The sequence below is a fragment of the Scyliorhinus torazame genome, chromosome 13, assembly GCF_047496885.1.
Source record: "Scyliorhinus torazame isolate Kashiwa2021f chromosome 13, sScyTor2.1, whole genome shotgun sequence".
Classification (NCBI taxonomy): Eukaryota; Metazoa; Chordata; class Chondrichthyes; order Carcharhiniformes; family Scyliorhinidae; genus Scyliorhinus; species Scyliorhinus torazame.
This window is the reverse complement of record NC_092719.1, coordinates 92,516,546-92,532,918: the sequence shown is the minus strand read 5'-3', so window position 1 is coordinate 92,532,918 and position 16,373 is coordinate 92,516,546. Positions and strand designations below refer to the sequence as shown.

The window sequence follows — 16,373 nt, the reverse complement described above, 5'->3', positions numbered from 1 at the left end:
CACCAATCTTGGTGTCATCTGCAAACTTACTAACCATGCCTCCTAAATTCTCATCCAAATCATTAATATAAATCACAAATAACAGTGGACCCAGCACCGATCCCTGAGGCACACCACTGGTCACAGGCCTCCAGTTTGAAAAACAACCCTCCACAACCACCCTCTGTCTTCTGTCGTCCAGCCAATTTTGAATCCAATTGGCAACCTCACCCTGGATCCCGTGAGCTTTAACCTTCTGCAACAACCTACCATGCGGTACCTTGTCAAAGGCTTTGCTAAAGTCCATGTAGACAACGTCAACTGCACTGCCCTCATCTACCTTCTTGGTCACCCCCTCAAAAAACTCAATCAAATTTGTGAGACATGATTTTCCACGCACAAAGCCATGCTGACTGCCCCGAATCAGTCCTTGCCTCTCTAAATGCTTGTAGATCCTGTCTCTCAGAATACCTTCTAGCAACTTACCTACTACAGACGTTAGGCTCACCGGTCTGTAGTTCCCAGGCTTTTCCCTGCTGCCCTTCTTAAACAAGGGCACAACATTCGCCACTCTCCAATCTTCAGGCACCTCACCTGTGGCTGCCAATGATTCAAATATCTCTGTTAGGGGACCCGCAATTTCCTCCCTAGCCTCCCACAACACCCTGGGATACATTTCATCAGGGCCCGGGGATTTATCTACCTTGATGCGCTTTAAGACTTCCAGCACCTCCTCCTCTGTAATATGCACACTTCTCAAGACATCACTATTTATTTCCCCTAGTTTCCTAACATCCAGGCCTTTCTCCACCGTGAATACCGATGAGAAATATTCATTCAGGATCTCACCCAACTCTTGTGGCTCTGCACATAGATGCCCTTGTTGATCCTTAAGAGGCCCTACTCTGTCCCTAGTTACTCTTTTCCCCTTTATGTATTTGTAGAATCTCTTTGGATTCTCCCTTGCATTATTTGCCAAAGCAATTTCATGTCCCCTTTTTGCCCTCCTGATTTCCCTCTTAACTCTATTTCGACAATCTCTATACTCTTCAAGGGATCCACTTGATCCCAGTTGCTTATGTACGTCATGTGCCTCCTTCTTCTTTTTGACCAGAGTCTCAATATCTCGAGTCATCCAGGGTTCCCTACTTCTACCCGCCTTACCCTTCACTCTAAAGGGAATGTGCTTACCCTGCACCCTGGTTAACACATTTTTAAAAGCCTCCCATTTACCAGCCGTCCCTTTGCCTGCCAACAGTCTCCCCCAATCTACCTCTGCAAGTTCCTGTCTGATACCATCAAAATTGGCCTTGCCCAATTCTCACTCCTAAGGTGAGTTACTCACCTCCTAACTCCCCCTTCCCAAAGCCTGTCCACCATCTGCAAGGCACAAGTCAGGAGTGTAATGGAATACTCTCCACTTCCTTATAGATGGATATAGAATTTACAGTGCAGAAGGAGGCCATTTGGCCCATCGACTCTGCACCGGCCCTTGGAAAGAGCACCCTACTTAAGCCCACACCTCCACACTATCCCCATAATCCAGTCAACCCACCTAATCTTTTTTGGACACCAAGGACAATTTAGCATGGCCAATCCACCTAACCTGCACATCTTTGGACTGTGGGAGGAAACCGGAGCACCCGGTTAATTAAAAATCTGGGTCAGAGTCCCTCCCTTGCTTCCCACAGCATCTTGGGACACAATTCATGCAGACCTGGTGATTTGTCCACTTTTAAGCCTCCAATACCTTATCACTGCCTATGACAATTTGCTCAAGAACCTCACAGTCTCTCTCCCCAAGTTCTATATCTCCCTCCTCTTTCATTTGGATGAAGAGAGATATGAAGTATCCGTTCAAACCATACCAATCTCCTCTGGCTCCACCCACAGGTTTCCCTGTTTGTCCCTAATGGACCCTACTCTTTCCGTGGTTATCCTCTCCCCATTTATATTGAATATCTTGGGAATTTCCCAATTTTACAGCAGAACTTTCTCATAACCCTCTTTGCTCTCCTAATTGCTTTCTTAAACTCCATCCTGCACTTTTTGTACTCCACTAATACCTCCGTTGATTTGCTCCCCCTGTATTTGCTAAAAGGCTCTCTTTCACTTCTCATCGTATCCTGCAAGTCTCTGGTCATCCATGGCACTCTGGGCTTATTACTCTTTCCTATTACCCTGGAGGGAAGATGTTGGGCATGTACCCTCCCCATTTTTTTTTTAACTAATGCTCTTCTGCAGATTTCCCCACAAGCAACTCTTTCCATCTAGAAGGACAAGAGTAACAGATACCTGGGAACCCCACCTCCTGGAACCCTGACTTGGAAATATATCGCCGTTCCTTCGCTGATGCAGGGGCAAAATCCTGGAACTTGCTCCCTCACAGCATTGTAAGTGTACCTACCCTCGGGGAATGCAGCGGTTCAAGAAGGCAGCGTACCACAACCTTCTGAAGGTTAACTAAGGATGGGCAATAAATGCTGGCTTAACCTGCGATGCCCACATCCCATAAATGGCAAAAATACTTGAAGGGAAAAATACAGGTTTATTGGAAAGAACAAATTTGAAAATAATTGGTCAGATCTTTCAAAGAGGCTCCACAGAACCGATGGGCTGAATGGCCTCCTTCTGTAAAATTCCAAGATTTTTTGGAACAAATGGCTTTCTGACCCTTCATTGACCATTGACAAAAATTAAATAAATGGGTTTTATAAGATAGACCAAAGTATTATTTTTTTCTATCTGGTTAAACAATTGACTGTCATTGAAATAGAGAAGTGTAATATGTGCATGAAAAACAACCAAATACATGTGCAGCTTTCAATGATTCTGTGGCCATGTTCATAACAGTTAATAAAAGAACATAACTAAAGTACAGAATACTCAGACAAAGGAGTGATATGTGATTACCTACCTTGGGTAGAGGGACAAGCAGGAACCCAATGGCCAATGTTACAATCATCACCATTATGGCAGATATTAGACTAGCAACCTGCATCAAAATTGAATGGTTTACATCAATTAAAACTGTTCTCTTATATACCCTTTCCTATTTCCCTCTCCTTTCAGCACCTCATTTGTGCAATAACATATTTCATAGTTGTGAGGTTCCCAAATACCCAGTGCCTGGTTGATCAATTCCTGAATGCTTGACCATACTTTTAGGAAGGATACCAAGGCCTTGGAGGGTGCGGAGAAGATTTACTGAGGTGAGACCAGGAAAGAGGGAAGAGAAGCTAGGATTGTTCTCCTCAGAGCAGAAAAGATTAGAGGAAGATAGAATCATAGAAAGATCACTACAGTGCAGAATGAGACCATTCAGGCAATCGAGTCTGCACTGACCTTCTGAAAGAGCACCTTACCTAGGCCCATGTTTCCATTCTATCCCCGTAACCCAGTAACTTCACTTATCCGTTTTTGGACACTAAGGGGAAATTGATCATGGCTAATCCACCTAAACTGCACACCTTTGGACTGAGGGAGGAAACTGAAGCAGCCGGAGAAATCCCAAGCAGATTCGGGGACAACGTGCAAACTCCACACAGACAGTCACCAAAGGTCAGAGTCGAACTCTGATGTTGTGGGGCAGCAGTGCTACCCACTGTGCCACTGTATATTCAAAATAGAGGGATTTGATGGAATAGATAGGGAGGAACTGTTCTGAATGATATTGTGCAGTATTGTGCACTTGGGTATTGTGTGCAGTTTTGGTCCCCTAGTTTGAGGAAGGACATTCTTGCCATCGAGGGTGTCCAGCGATGGTTCACCAGACTAATTCCTGGGATGGCAGGACTGACATATGAAGAAAGACTGGATCAAGTGGGCTTGTACTCACTGGAGTTTAGAAGAATGAGAGGGGATCTCATAGAAACAATAAAATCCTGATGGAACTGAACAGTCTAGATGTGGGGAAAATGTTCCCAATGTTGGGGACATTAAGAACTAGAGGTTCTAAGTATAAGTATAAGGGGTAAGCCATTCAGGAATGAGATGAGGAAGAACTTCTTTTCTCAGAGAGTTGTGAAATTGTGGCATTCTCAGCTTTAATTGATGTAAACCACAGAAAGCATTTCAGGCCAGTTTGTTAGATATATTCAAGACGGAGCTGGATGTGGCCCCTGTGGCTAAAGGGATCATAATGAGGATTAGTGGGAAGCCAGAGGATTGGGACGCCTTTAAAAGCGAGCAGAGGACAACTAAAAAAGCAATAAGGGGGAGAAGATGAAATATGAATGTAAGTTAGCTAGTAATATAAAATAAGATAGGAGGAGTTTTTCAATATATAACAGGTAAGAGAGAGGCAAATATAGACATTGGACCACTGGAAAATGAGGTTGTAGACGTAATAATGGGAAACCAAGAAATGCCAGAGGAACTGAATAGTTACTTTGTATCAGTCTTCACTGTGGAAGACACCAGTGGAATGCCAGAGCTCCAGGAGAATCAGGGGGCAGAAGTGAGTGCAGAGACCATCACTAAGGAGAAGGTTCTGGGAAAACTGAAAGGTCTGAAGGTGGATAAATCACCTGGACTGGATGGACTACACCCCAGGGTTCTAAAAGAGAAAGCTAAGGAGATTGTGGAGGCATTGGTGGTGATCTTTCAGGAATCACCTGAATCAGGAAGTGGAAAAGTGGCTAATGTAACAGCACTGTTTAAGAAGGGAGGGAGGCAGAAGACAGAAAATTATAGGCCAGTTAACCTGACTTTGGTCATTGGTGAGATTTTAGAGTCCATTATTAAAGATGAGATCGCGGAGTACTTGGAAGTGCATGACAAAATAGGACTGAGTCAACCTGGGTTCGTCAAAGGGAGGTCATGTCTGACAAATCTGTTAGAGTTCTTTGAGGAGGTAACAAGGAAGTTAGACCAAGGAGAACCAGTGGACGGGATTTATTTAGATTTCCAGAAGGCTTTTGACAAGGCGCCGCATGGAGACTGTTAAATAAGTTAAGAGCCCATGGTGTTTAGGGTAAGATCCTGGCATGGAAAGAGGATCGGCTGACTGGCAGAAGGTAGAGAATGGAGATAAAGGGGTATTTTTCAGCCCTTTTTGGCAGCCGGTGACTAGCGGTGTGCCTCAGGGGTCAGTACTGGGACCACAATTTTTCACAATAAACATCAACGATCTGGAAGAAGGAACTGAAGGCACTGTTGCTAGGTTTGCAGATTATACAAAGATATGGAGAGGGACAGGTAGTATCAAGGAAGTAGGGGGGCTGCAGAACGACTCGGACAGGCTAGGAGAGTTGGCAAAGAAGTGGCAGATGGAATACAATGTGGAAAAGTGTGAGGTTAAGCACTTTGGAAGGAGGAATGGAGGCATATACTATTTTCTAAATGGGTAAATGCTCAGGAAATCAGAAGCACAGAAGGACTTGGAAGTCCTTGTTCAAGATTCTCGAGGTTAACATGCAGGTTCAGTCAGCAGTTAGGAAGACAAATGCAATGTTAGCATTCATGGCGAGGGGGCTAGAATACAAGACCAAGGATGCACTTTTGAGGTTATATAAGGCTCAGGCCCCATTTGGAGTATTGTGAGCAGTTTTGGGCTCCGTATCTAAGGAAGGATGTGCTGGCATTGGAAAGGGTCAGAGGAGGTTCACAAGGATGATACCTGGAATGAAGAGCTTGTCGTATGAGGAATGGTTGAGGACTCTGGGTCTGTACTCATTGGAGTTTAGAAGGATGAGGGGGGATCTTATTAAAACTTACAGGATACTGCGAGGCCTGGATAGAGTGGACATGGAAAGGATGTTTCCGCTTGTAGGAAAAACTAGAACCAGAGGACACAATCTCAGACTAAGGAGACGATCTTTTAAAACAGAGATGAGGAAGAATTTCTTCAGCCAGAGGGTGGTGAATCTGTGGAACTCTTTGCCGCAGAAGGCTGTCGAGGTCAAATCACTGTGTGTCTTAGATATAGATTTTTTTTTTCAAAAGTCAAGAAATCTGGGGTAGAAGATGAGGATGATTTTTTTTTTATGACGCGAGTGGTTATGAACTTGAAAAGATGATGGATGGCGAATCAATAATAACTTAGTGAGTGGGCATAGGCATGGCAGATGCAGTATAATGTGGATAAATGTGAGGTTATCCACTTTGGTAGCAAAAATAGGGAGGCAGATTATTATTTGAATTGGTGTAAATTGAGAGAAGTGGATACTCAGTGAGACCTTGGTGTCCTCGTACGTCAGTTGCTGAAAGTAAGCTCGTAGGTACAGCAGGCAATAAAGAAGGCAAATGATATGCTGACCTTCATAGCAAGAGGATTTGAGTGTAGGAACAGAGATGTTTTATTGCCATTGTACAGGGCATTGGTGAGGCCACACCTGGAGTATTGTGTGCAGTTTTGGTGTCCTTATCTGAGGAAGGATGTTCATGCTATGGAGGGAGTGCAGCGAAGGTCTACCAGGTCATTCCTGAGATTGCGGGACTGTCATATGAGGAGAGATTAAATCGGCTAGGATTATATTCATTGATGTTTAGAAGAGTGAGAGGGAATCTCATAGAAACTTACAAAATTCTAACAGGATTAGGTATGGTAAATTCAGAAAGAATGTTCCTGATGGTGGGGGAGTCCAGAACTGAGGATCATAGTTTGAGGACAAGGGTCAATCTTTTTATGACGGAGGTGAGGAGAAATTTCATGGCCCTGAGAATGGTGAATCTGAGGAGTTCACTACCACAGAATGGAGTTAAGACCAAAATGTGTGTAATTTCAAGAAGGAATTAGATATAGCTCTTGGGGCTAAAGGGACCAAGGGATATGGGTGGGGGTGGGGATTGGGGATAGGGGAGGCCGGATCAGGGTATTTATCAGTCATGATCATAATGAACGGCGAAGCAGGCTCAAAGGGCCGAATGGCCTCCACCTGTTTCTATTTTCTATGTATATTTCTATGTTAAAGGAAAGTGGATTAATTCTTGAAAGGGAAAGATTTACAGCGTTAATTCTACCAAAGAGCAGGCATAGATTTCTATGTTGTAAGATTCTATTATTGCATCTGGAGAATATTTCCAGATCCTGTCTCTTTGTTGCATTTATGTCAGCGATATAATGAGATTTTTAAATGCAAAGGCCCTCATTGGACGATAGGTGAATTTGACGCTTGATCAGCCTGCAGGTGGGATTTAATAACAAAGTGCCTTTTTAAAAGTGCTGTTTTGCTGAGGAGATGGTACATGAGGGCATGCTGGTGTTGGCATTGTCTAATGTCCTAGGTCAGAACCAAGCTGCTCAAGAACCAAGTACAGCCCTGTAAGATGCACATGCTGTGGCCAGAGACAAACTGCACATTCAGTGAGTGATATCCTTTCCTGTTCAGGAATCTGGCTGGCCAGTTCATAGCTGTGAGCAGCACGGTGGTACATTGGTTAGCACTGCTACCTCATAGTACAAGGGATCTGGGTGACTATTTGTGTGGAGTTTGTACCTTCACCCTGTGTCTGCGTGCGTTTCCTCCAGGTGCTCCAGTTTCCTTCCACAGTCGAAGGATGTCCAGGTTCGTTGGATTGGCCAGGTTAGTGTGCGGGTTTACAGGGATAGGGGCGGGGGAGTGGGCCCTCCTTCAGAGGATCGGTGCAGACACGTTGGGCCGAATGGTCTTTCTGCACTGTAGGGATTCTATGGATTTGTCAATGGCTTTGTGTGTGTAATCAATGATCCTCTGAACCTGAGAAAACCCATTGTTGGCAGCAAACCCCCATTGCCCTCGCTGCCCACAATAGCCCACTTCTTTCAGAATAGATGTAATCCCACACCCTCCAGATAGGACATTCAGAGCAGATTCCTGGGGCGTCATTCTCCGACCCCCCGCCGGGTCGGAGAATGGCCGTTGGCCGCCGTGAATCCCGCCCCCGCCCCCGCCGAAGTCTCCGAAGGGAGAAAAGTCGGCGGGGCGTTAATGGCGCCGCTGCCGCGGAGAATGTCACGGGCCTGCGCAAGGCAGCCGATTTTCGGCCTGCCGATATTCTCCCTTCCGGATGGGCCGAAGTCCCGTCGACGTGATGACCGTTCACGTCGACGTCAATCAAACCTCCTTTTCATCGGCGTGACCCGGTGCTCCAGGCTCACGCCGACCAGCGAGGAGGTGAGTGACGGCCTGGGGGGTTGGCTCTGGGCAGGAAATGGCGTGGCCGCAGACTGATTGCCTGAGAAGAGGTGTGTCTCGGCTTGTGTGTGTGTGCGGCGGGGGGGGGGGGGGTGGTTAGAGTAGGCTGGGCTCCGGGGGAGTGCCGGGAGGGGGTCCGTGCCGGGGTGGAGGTTGTGGAGGGGGTCCGTGCCGGGGTGGAGGTTGGGGGTTGTGGAGGGGGTCCGTGCCGGGGTGGAGGTTGGGGGGGGGGGGTCCGTGCTGGGGTGGAGGTTGGGGGTTGGGGAGGGGGTCCGTGCCGGGGTGGAGGTTGGGGGTTGTGGAGGGGGTCCGTGCCGGGGTGGAGGTTGGGGGTTGTGGAGGGGGTCCGTGCCGGGGTGGAGGTTGGGGGGGGGGGGTCCGTGCTGGGGTGGAGGTTGGGGGTTGGGGAGGGGGTCCGTGCCGGGGTGGAGGTTGGGGGGGGGTCCGTGCTGGGGTGGAGGTTGGGGCGGGGGGGGGTCCGTGCCGGGGTGGGTGATGGGAGGGCAAATGAGTTGGTCCACCTGGCCAGGTGCCAGCCTCCAACAGTTGGACCCATGCGGTCCATGCCACCTGGCTGGGGGGAGGAGGGGATATGGGCAATGATGACATGTCGTCGTTCCCCTCCCCCCCACCAGGTCGTCATGTTTTCAGATCATCCAGCGATGTTGGCCGCCGTGGTGGCAGCCGCTCATGTCTATGTTGCCCTGGATGAGGAGGAGGAGGAGGAGGAGGAGGAGGAGGAGCGTGCCAGAGAGGCGGCGCAGGCTGCCGCAGAGGGGCAGGCGGCAGCCGCCCAGGCTGGAGGGACACCTGACCGACAGGACGAGGAGGGGGAGGAGGACGTCGCGGCCCCACGGCAACGGAGGCACCCGAGGGCGCCCCGTGTGTACCGGCCCCGGCAGTCATACCAGGACCTCACGGACCGGGAATGCAGGAGGAGACTCCGGATGAGCCGGGAAACCGTGGCACACATCTGCCACCTGCTGGCACACCTGTCACCGCGTGGCACTGGCGGGGGACACCCTCTCCCCGTGTCCGTCAAGGTTACGGTGGCCCTGAACTTTTATGCAACGGGGTCATTCCAGGCACCGAGTGGGGACCTGTCCGGCATATCGCAGACATCGGTGCATCGGTGCATCCGGGCAGTGACAGATGCCCTTTATGCCATGGCGCACCGCTACATCCGCTTCCCCGTGGACCGGGCCAGCCAAGATGCCCGGGCCGTGGGCTTCTCTGCCATTGCCGGGTTCCCCATGGTCCAGGGCGCGATCGATGGGATGCACGTCGCCGTGCGGCCACCTGCAGATAACAGGGCCGTGTTCACTAATAGGAAGGGGACCTATTCGATGAACGTACAGGTGGTCTGCGACCACCGCATGATGATCCTGCACGTCTGCGCCCGTTACCCAGGCAGTGTACACGACTCATTCGTGTTGTCGCGGTCATCCATCCCCGGCATGTACGAGGGACGCCATCCCCGGCTGAGGGGCTGGTTGCTGGGCGACAGGGGCTACCCATTGCGATCGTGGCTGATGACGCCTATACGGAGGCCACGCAATGAGGCGGAGAACCGCTACAATGATGCCCATGTAGCGACAAGGGGAGTGATCGAGAGGTGCTTTGGCGTGCTGAAGATGCGTTTCAGGTGCCTGGACCTCTCTGGGGGCGCCCTCCAGTATCGGTCAGATAGGGTCGGCCGCATCATTGTGGTGTGCTGCGTCCTGCACAACATAGCCCAGCAGAGGGGCGATGTGCCGCAGGCAGAGGAGGGCGGAGTGGAGGAGCAGCAGGAAGAGGCCCAGTCCTCCCCAGATGAGGGGGATGGGGGCAATGGTCAGGGCAGACGGGGTAGACACAGACGGGTGGCTGTCCACCGTTACCGGCTGGCCCAGCGGGCACGGGACAGACTGATAGACGCCCGCTTCACTGACTAGATGGGCGTGGGAATCGGGTAGTATGGCCACAGACCGCACACCATGACAACAGCCGACCACCCACACCCCCCACCCATCCATCCACCCAGCACCATCACCCCCCTCCCCAACCCCACACACCCCACCCGCATGCACACCACCCCCCCACTCCCAATTGCCGATCCACCGGCGGCACAACGGGCCGGGCTCACCCAGTTGCGGGTGGACGCGTGTCTATCGCAGGCCATGGAGAATGATGACAGCCCGCCTCCGATGAGCTCCTGGCTCTACATCGTTGGACTATGTCTGACCCATGGCCACAGTACCACCATCCACCCGGACCATCCCTGCATGCGGCTGTGATACTGCAGCGCACGGTCCCGTCCTCTGCCCGGGGGATGTTGATGGCGGCCCAGGGGGAAGGGGGCAGACTCACCTGGGGCTGAGGTAAGACCACCCCTCACACACACACTTGCGCTCAACGTACATGACACCCCCGCACACTTTGGACAGAGCATAAAGGCAGCTTCGGTAGGTGTAACATTGACTTTAATAACCAAAGGAGTTCATGCACGTGCCCTAGCGCCTAAAACTCATCTGTGCCCTGCACCCGTGCCAACTTACTCAGTGTCTAATTGTTTGGCCTTACGGGCCCTTTGACTACGTCTACGTGGTTCCCCAGACGGTACAGCAGAACTGGAGGTGGACTCCTGTGATTCCTGCCCTCTGACACTGGATCCCTTTGGCGGCCGTTTCCTGGGGCGTCCTGGCCTAGATGGGCCAGGCTGCGGCCCGGGCGACTGGGATGGCGAGCTGCCAGCCTGTCCTGCCCGTTGCCCACCCGATGCACCTGGGACGGAAGGGGGGGAGTCCGAGGTGTCGCGGTGTACCGGGACCTCCCCTACAGAGGGAGCCGGGATGGACCACACCACCTCCTCCTCCCTCGGGGTGCCCGATGGCCCCCAGGCCTCTACATGGGTGGGGGATGCGAACGGACTGGCCATCCGACGCGCCCCCGACATCTGGCGCTGCCAGTCCTGGAGGCCCGTGCTGGTATCGACAGGGGTCTGCAGGTTTGCAGCCATGGAGCCCAGGGGGTTGTCGAACCCTGTCTGCGACAGTGCGACGCCAGCTCGCACATGGCCACTGGCGCCGATGCCCTCAGCGATGGCCTGCTGAGACTGGGCCATGGCCTGCAGAGACTGGGCCATGGCCTGCAGAGACTGGGCTATGGCCTGCTGAGACTGGGCCATGGCCTGCTGAGACTGGGCTATGGCGTTGAGCGCCTCTGCCATCTGGCGCTGGCACTGGCTCATGGCCTCCTGTGAGAGGGCAGCCATTTCCTGGGCCACAGACGCCGCCTGCACGGAAGGCCCCAGGCCTCGCAAACCGTTCCCCATGTCTGACACCGTCGCACCCATTGCCTCCACCGCGGACGCCACCCGTGCGGTGTCAGCCTGGGTGGCACGCATGACCGGGACCACTCCCAGCTCCTGGACGCGGGTGGACTCCTCCACCTGCGACCGCAGCCGCCGCAAGCCACCCGTCACCCTATTCGCTCGTCTCCGTGTCGGTGGTTGCATCGGATCTATGTGTGGGTGTGGTAACTGCAGGAACCCGGGATCCATCTGGGCGGCAGATGTTCGCTTGGCCTGGGCTGCCCTCCGACCGCCCGGTCCCTCTGCTGCTCCTACCTCCACCTGCTGTACCGGGACGGCTGTGTTGTGCGCACCAGTGAGTGTACCAGACGCCTCATCACTAAAGTGCCCAACCGTGGTGAGTGTTTCTGCGATGGTGGAGGGTGTTGGTGACAGCAGTGGCGTTGTGTCGTGCTCTTCGTCCCACTCTGAGTCCATGGCACTTTGGGGTGGGGGTTCGTCTCCACCCATCCACTCTGAGTCACTGTCCGGTATTTCGTCTTCCCGGGTAGGGGTGTCCTGGGTAGTGCTGTCCCGGGTAGTGCTGTCCCGGGTAGGGGTGTCCTGGGTAGTGGTGTCCCGGGTAGGGGTGTCCTGGATAGTGGTGTCCTGGGTAGTGGTGTCCTGGCTCGGATGTGACGGGGGCCTGTGGCTGCCCCCCTCATCGCTGGGTGGTCGCTCCCGCACGTGACGGGGGTGTCGTCTCCCTGTTGCTCCAGGTCTCTCCGTCTCCCGTGGTCTCCGAGGGGCATCCTGCGGGCGTCGCATGCTGGAGGGTTCGGGTCTCTCCGTCTCCCGTGGTCTCCGAGGGGCATCCTGCGGGCGTCGCATGCTGGAGGGTTCGGGTCTCTCCGTCTCCCGTGGTCTCCGAGGGGCATCCTGCGGGCGTCGCATGCTGGAGGGTTCGGGTCTCTCCGTCTCCCGTGGTCTCCGAGGGGCATCCTGCGGGCGGTCTGCATCTGCGGGGATGGGTGCCTGGACGTTTGGTCCTGCGATACACAATGAAGCATGCATGGTTAGACATCAGGCAGTGATCAGGTGATACGGGAGAGGGGGATATAGGGGAGGGGGGATATGGGGACGGGCTGTTGGTGGCTCACTTGCTCGTGGGGCCCCGACCTCTGCATCAGCAACCTCCCGGTCGTCAGGTCCGCCAGCCAGTTCCAGGGCCCTTTCCTCGTGTACGGTCAGTGGCCTCTCATCAGCGGGCCCTCCTCCAGTCCTCACATGCTCCCTATTGTTGTGTGCGCGCTTCTCCTGGGGGGGGGGGGGGGGGGGGTGGTGGCAGGGGTAAAAGGCAACAGTGTTAGGCAGGTATATGAATGCACGCCATCGGTTGCGCGTGCATTGCAGAGGTTAAGGTTAGGGCTGGATTCACTTGGGGATATGGGGGATATGGGGGAGGGGGGATATGGGGGAGGGGGGATATGGGGGATATGGGGGAGGGGGGATATGGGGGATATGTGGGAGGGGGGATATGGGGGAGGGGGGATATGGGGGATATGGGGGAGGGGGGATATGGGGGAGGGGGGATATGGGGGAGGGGGGAATATGGGGGATATGGGGGAGGGGGGATATAGGGGAGGGGGGGATATGGGGGAGGGGGGATATGGGGGATATGGGGGAGGGGGGATATGGGGGAGGGTGGATATGTGGGAGGGGGGGATATGGGGGAGGGGGGATATGGGGGAGGGGGGATATGGGGATATGGGGGAGGGGGGAATATGGGGGATATGGGGGAGGGGGGGATATGGGGGAGGGGGGAATATGGGGGATATGGGGGAGGGGGGATATGGGGGATATGGGGGAGGGGGGGATTTGGGGGAGAGGGGATATGGGGGATATGGGGGACGCTCACCCTGCCTGCTCTGACGAGGTCGTTCACCTTCTTGTGGCACTGGGTGCCTGTCCGTGGTGTCAGGGCCACAGCGGTGACGGCCTCTGCCACCTCCCTCCACAGACGCCGGCTGTGGCGTGGGGCAACTCTGCGGCCGTGCCCGGGATACAGGGCGTCCCTCCTCTGCTCCACCGCATCCAGGAGCGCCTCCACATCGCGTGACTCGAACCTCGGGGCTGAGCGACGGCCAGCCATCAAGTCGGGTGTTGCGGTCGGCTGTTCCGGTCGGGTGGGGGGGGAGCTGCGCGGCCTTATGAGCCGTCACGCCGTGCAGCGCGTATGACGCTGCACGGCGTGAACCACTGCGCAAGCGCGGATCCCGTTACGTCGCTGCTAGCCCATTTCGGGCCGCAGACTATCGGCCCATTTTTATGACGTGACGCAAGTGGGATTTGCGCCGTTTTTTGCGCCGATCGGCGGAGTTTCCGCCGATAACGGAGAATTTCGCCCCTGATTTGTGAAGAGGTGACATCCAGGTCCACAGTTAATTCCTGGAATAACCTGGAGACATAAAAATTGAATGCCACCGTGACCTTGATGGTTCAGGTGGAAGAGTCACGCATTGTGGGCTGAGACCCAACAGCCTGGAAAGATGATTTTATGCATGATGGTAAATAGCAGTTGATGGCAAATTATTTTATCAATGTTTTAGTCTTTCTCCTTACTTATTCTCCCAATGGTGTAAGAGATGAAAGTAACAATCATTACAAACCAGAGCGGAAATATCTGTAATATACAGTTTTACATCAATGAGTTTTATATCATAGAATCTTTACAGTGCAGAAGGAGGCCATTCAGCCCATCAAGTCTGCACCAATTGTCTGAAGAGTGCTCCATCAAGCTCACTGCCCCGCGAGATCCCAATATCCAGTTAACTTAACTTACACATCCATTTTTGGACACTTAGGGGCAATGTAGCATGGCCAATCCACCTAACCTACACATCTTTCGACTGTGGGAGGAAACCAGAGCACCCGGAAAATCCATGCAGACACAGGGAGAAAGTGCAAACTCCACACAGGGGCGGAATTGAACCTCGGTCCCCTGCACTGTGAGGCAGCAGTGCTAACCACTGTGCCACTGTGCTGTCCACACTCAGTTTTTAAATTAATTCCACAGATTTCAACTTCACTCAATTAAAGATACTCTATTCGCACAAACAAAATCAAATTTAGAATTTGAAAACTGACTTGAGCTTGAAATTAAAAGCATTTGCATAGTATTGTGGGTAAAAGATGATTTCAATAATTCAAATGATCTGATGGTATTGGGTCTTAATGATATATAATAATCATTTATTGTGAAATGTAGGCTTACATTAACACTACAATGAAGTTACTGTGAAAAACCCCTAGTCATCATACTCAAGCGCCTGTTCGGGTGCACTGAGGGAGAATTCAGAATGTCCAATTCACCTAACAAGCACATCCTTAGGGACTTGTGGGAGGAAACCCACGCAGACACGGGGAGAACGTGCAGACTCCGCACAGACAGTGACCCAAGCTGGGAATCGAACCTGGGACCCTGGCACTGTGAAGCAACAGTGCTAACCACTGTGCTACCGTGCTGCCCATGTGTGCTGTATTCCTCTAAAACGTTCTGTCAGCTCACCCAGGATAGTACAGGTCGGGTGATTAATAACAACTTACTAAACTTTAAATACCGTACCTGTGTTTTACCTCCTGTGCTTTCTTGAACAGCGGTTCGAGACAGTGCCGTGCTTCCAGCAAAGCCACGAAATGCTCCACAAAACATATTACTGATTCCAAAAGCCACTAATTCCTGTTCAGAAAACAGCAAACATTCATACATACTTTACAATATTTGGTGATTCTACACTTCCCATTTCTCCATACTAGTTTCCTTTTTTTTCATTCACTGAGTGTGGGCTACACTGGCAAGGTGAGCTCTTATTGCCTAGTCCTGAAAAAGTGGATGGTGAGCCCTGTTCATGAACTATGCAGTCCATCTGGTATAGGTGCACCCATAATGTATGACAGGAAGTTCCAGGATTTTGACTCAGCAAGTGAAGGAACGGCAATATATGGTGAGTGGCTTGGAGGGGAACTTCCAGAGGGTGATGTTCCCATGTGTCTTCTGTCCTTTAAGGTGGCAGAGGTCATGGGTTTGGAAGGTGTTGTTGAAGGAGCCTTGGAAAGATGTTGCACAGCATCTTGTAGATGGTACACATGGCTACCATATGTGCCAGTGGTGGAAAGAGTGGAAAGTTAAGGTGCGGTGCAATCGAGCAGGCTGCTTTATTCTGGTTAGCATCTGGAGTATTGTTGGAGCTGCACTCATGCAAGTAATTATTCCAACACATTTGTGCCTTGATATGGTTCACAGGCTATGGGAAGGCAGGAAGTGAGTTACTTTCCACAGAATTCAGTCTCTGAGCTGCTCCTGTAACTACAGTATTTAGTCCAGTTCAGTTTCTGGTCAATGATAACCCCAGGATGTAGGGGATTCAGCAATGGTCTTAAATGTCAGAAGCGACAATTAAATTCACTTGTGTTCCAAAAATGTTATTTGTTACTTATCAGGCCAACGCTACCCATGTCTTGCTGCATCTGGATATGTACTCGAGGAGTCATAAATTGTGCAATTATCCTCACTTCTGGCCTGATTATGGACCGGAGGTCATTGATGAAGCAAATGAAGATGATTCAACCTTCGACCTCCCCTGAGGAAATCTTTCAGTGAGGCCATGGGCTCAATTCATGGGATGTGGCCCAGCATTTGTTACACATTCCAAATGGGTTTTGAATGCCAATCAACAATGGTTTCATGGTCATAATTAGACTTTTAATAGCGATTTTTATGATTTCAATTTCATCACCTGCCTTGGTGGAATTCTAACCCGTGCCATGGTGGAATTCTCATCTGGGTCCCCAGAATATTACCTTGGGGCACGAGATTAGGAGTCCACCATGCCACCAATTCCTCCAGATTGGCTCCTACCTTGTGGAACTCCTGCAGTGATGTCCTGGAGATTGACCTCCAACCACCACAACCATCTTCCTTTGTGCCAGATTTGACTCCAACCAAT

The 16,373-nt window shown here is 51.9% G+C and overlaps 1 protein-coding gene across 2 annotated transcripts in view; it reads right to left on the bottom strand.

Annotated features, from left to right (window-relative positions):
* The window catches only part of LOC140388192 (chloride anion exchanger-like), a 226,603-nt gene that overhangs the window by 130,225 nt on the left and 80,005 nt on the right, over positions 1-16,373 (bottom strand). For both annotated transcript variants that reach the window (XM_072471963.1, XM_072471964.1), the window contains exons 9-10: positions 14,993-15,106; positions 2,897-2,974 (exon numbers count right to left, since the gene is read on the bottom strand). In XM_072471963.1, coding sequence (XP_072328064.1) covers positions 2,897-2,974; positions 14,993-15,106 — 192 coding nt within the window. The remainder of the gene's footprint in view (positions 1-2,896; positions 2,975-14,992; positions 15,107-16,373) is intronic.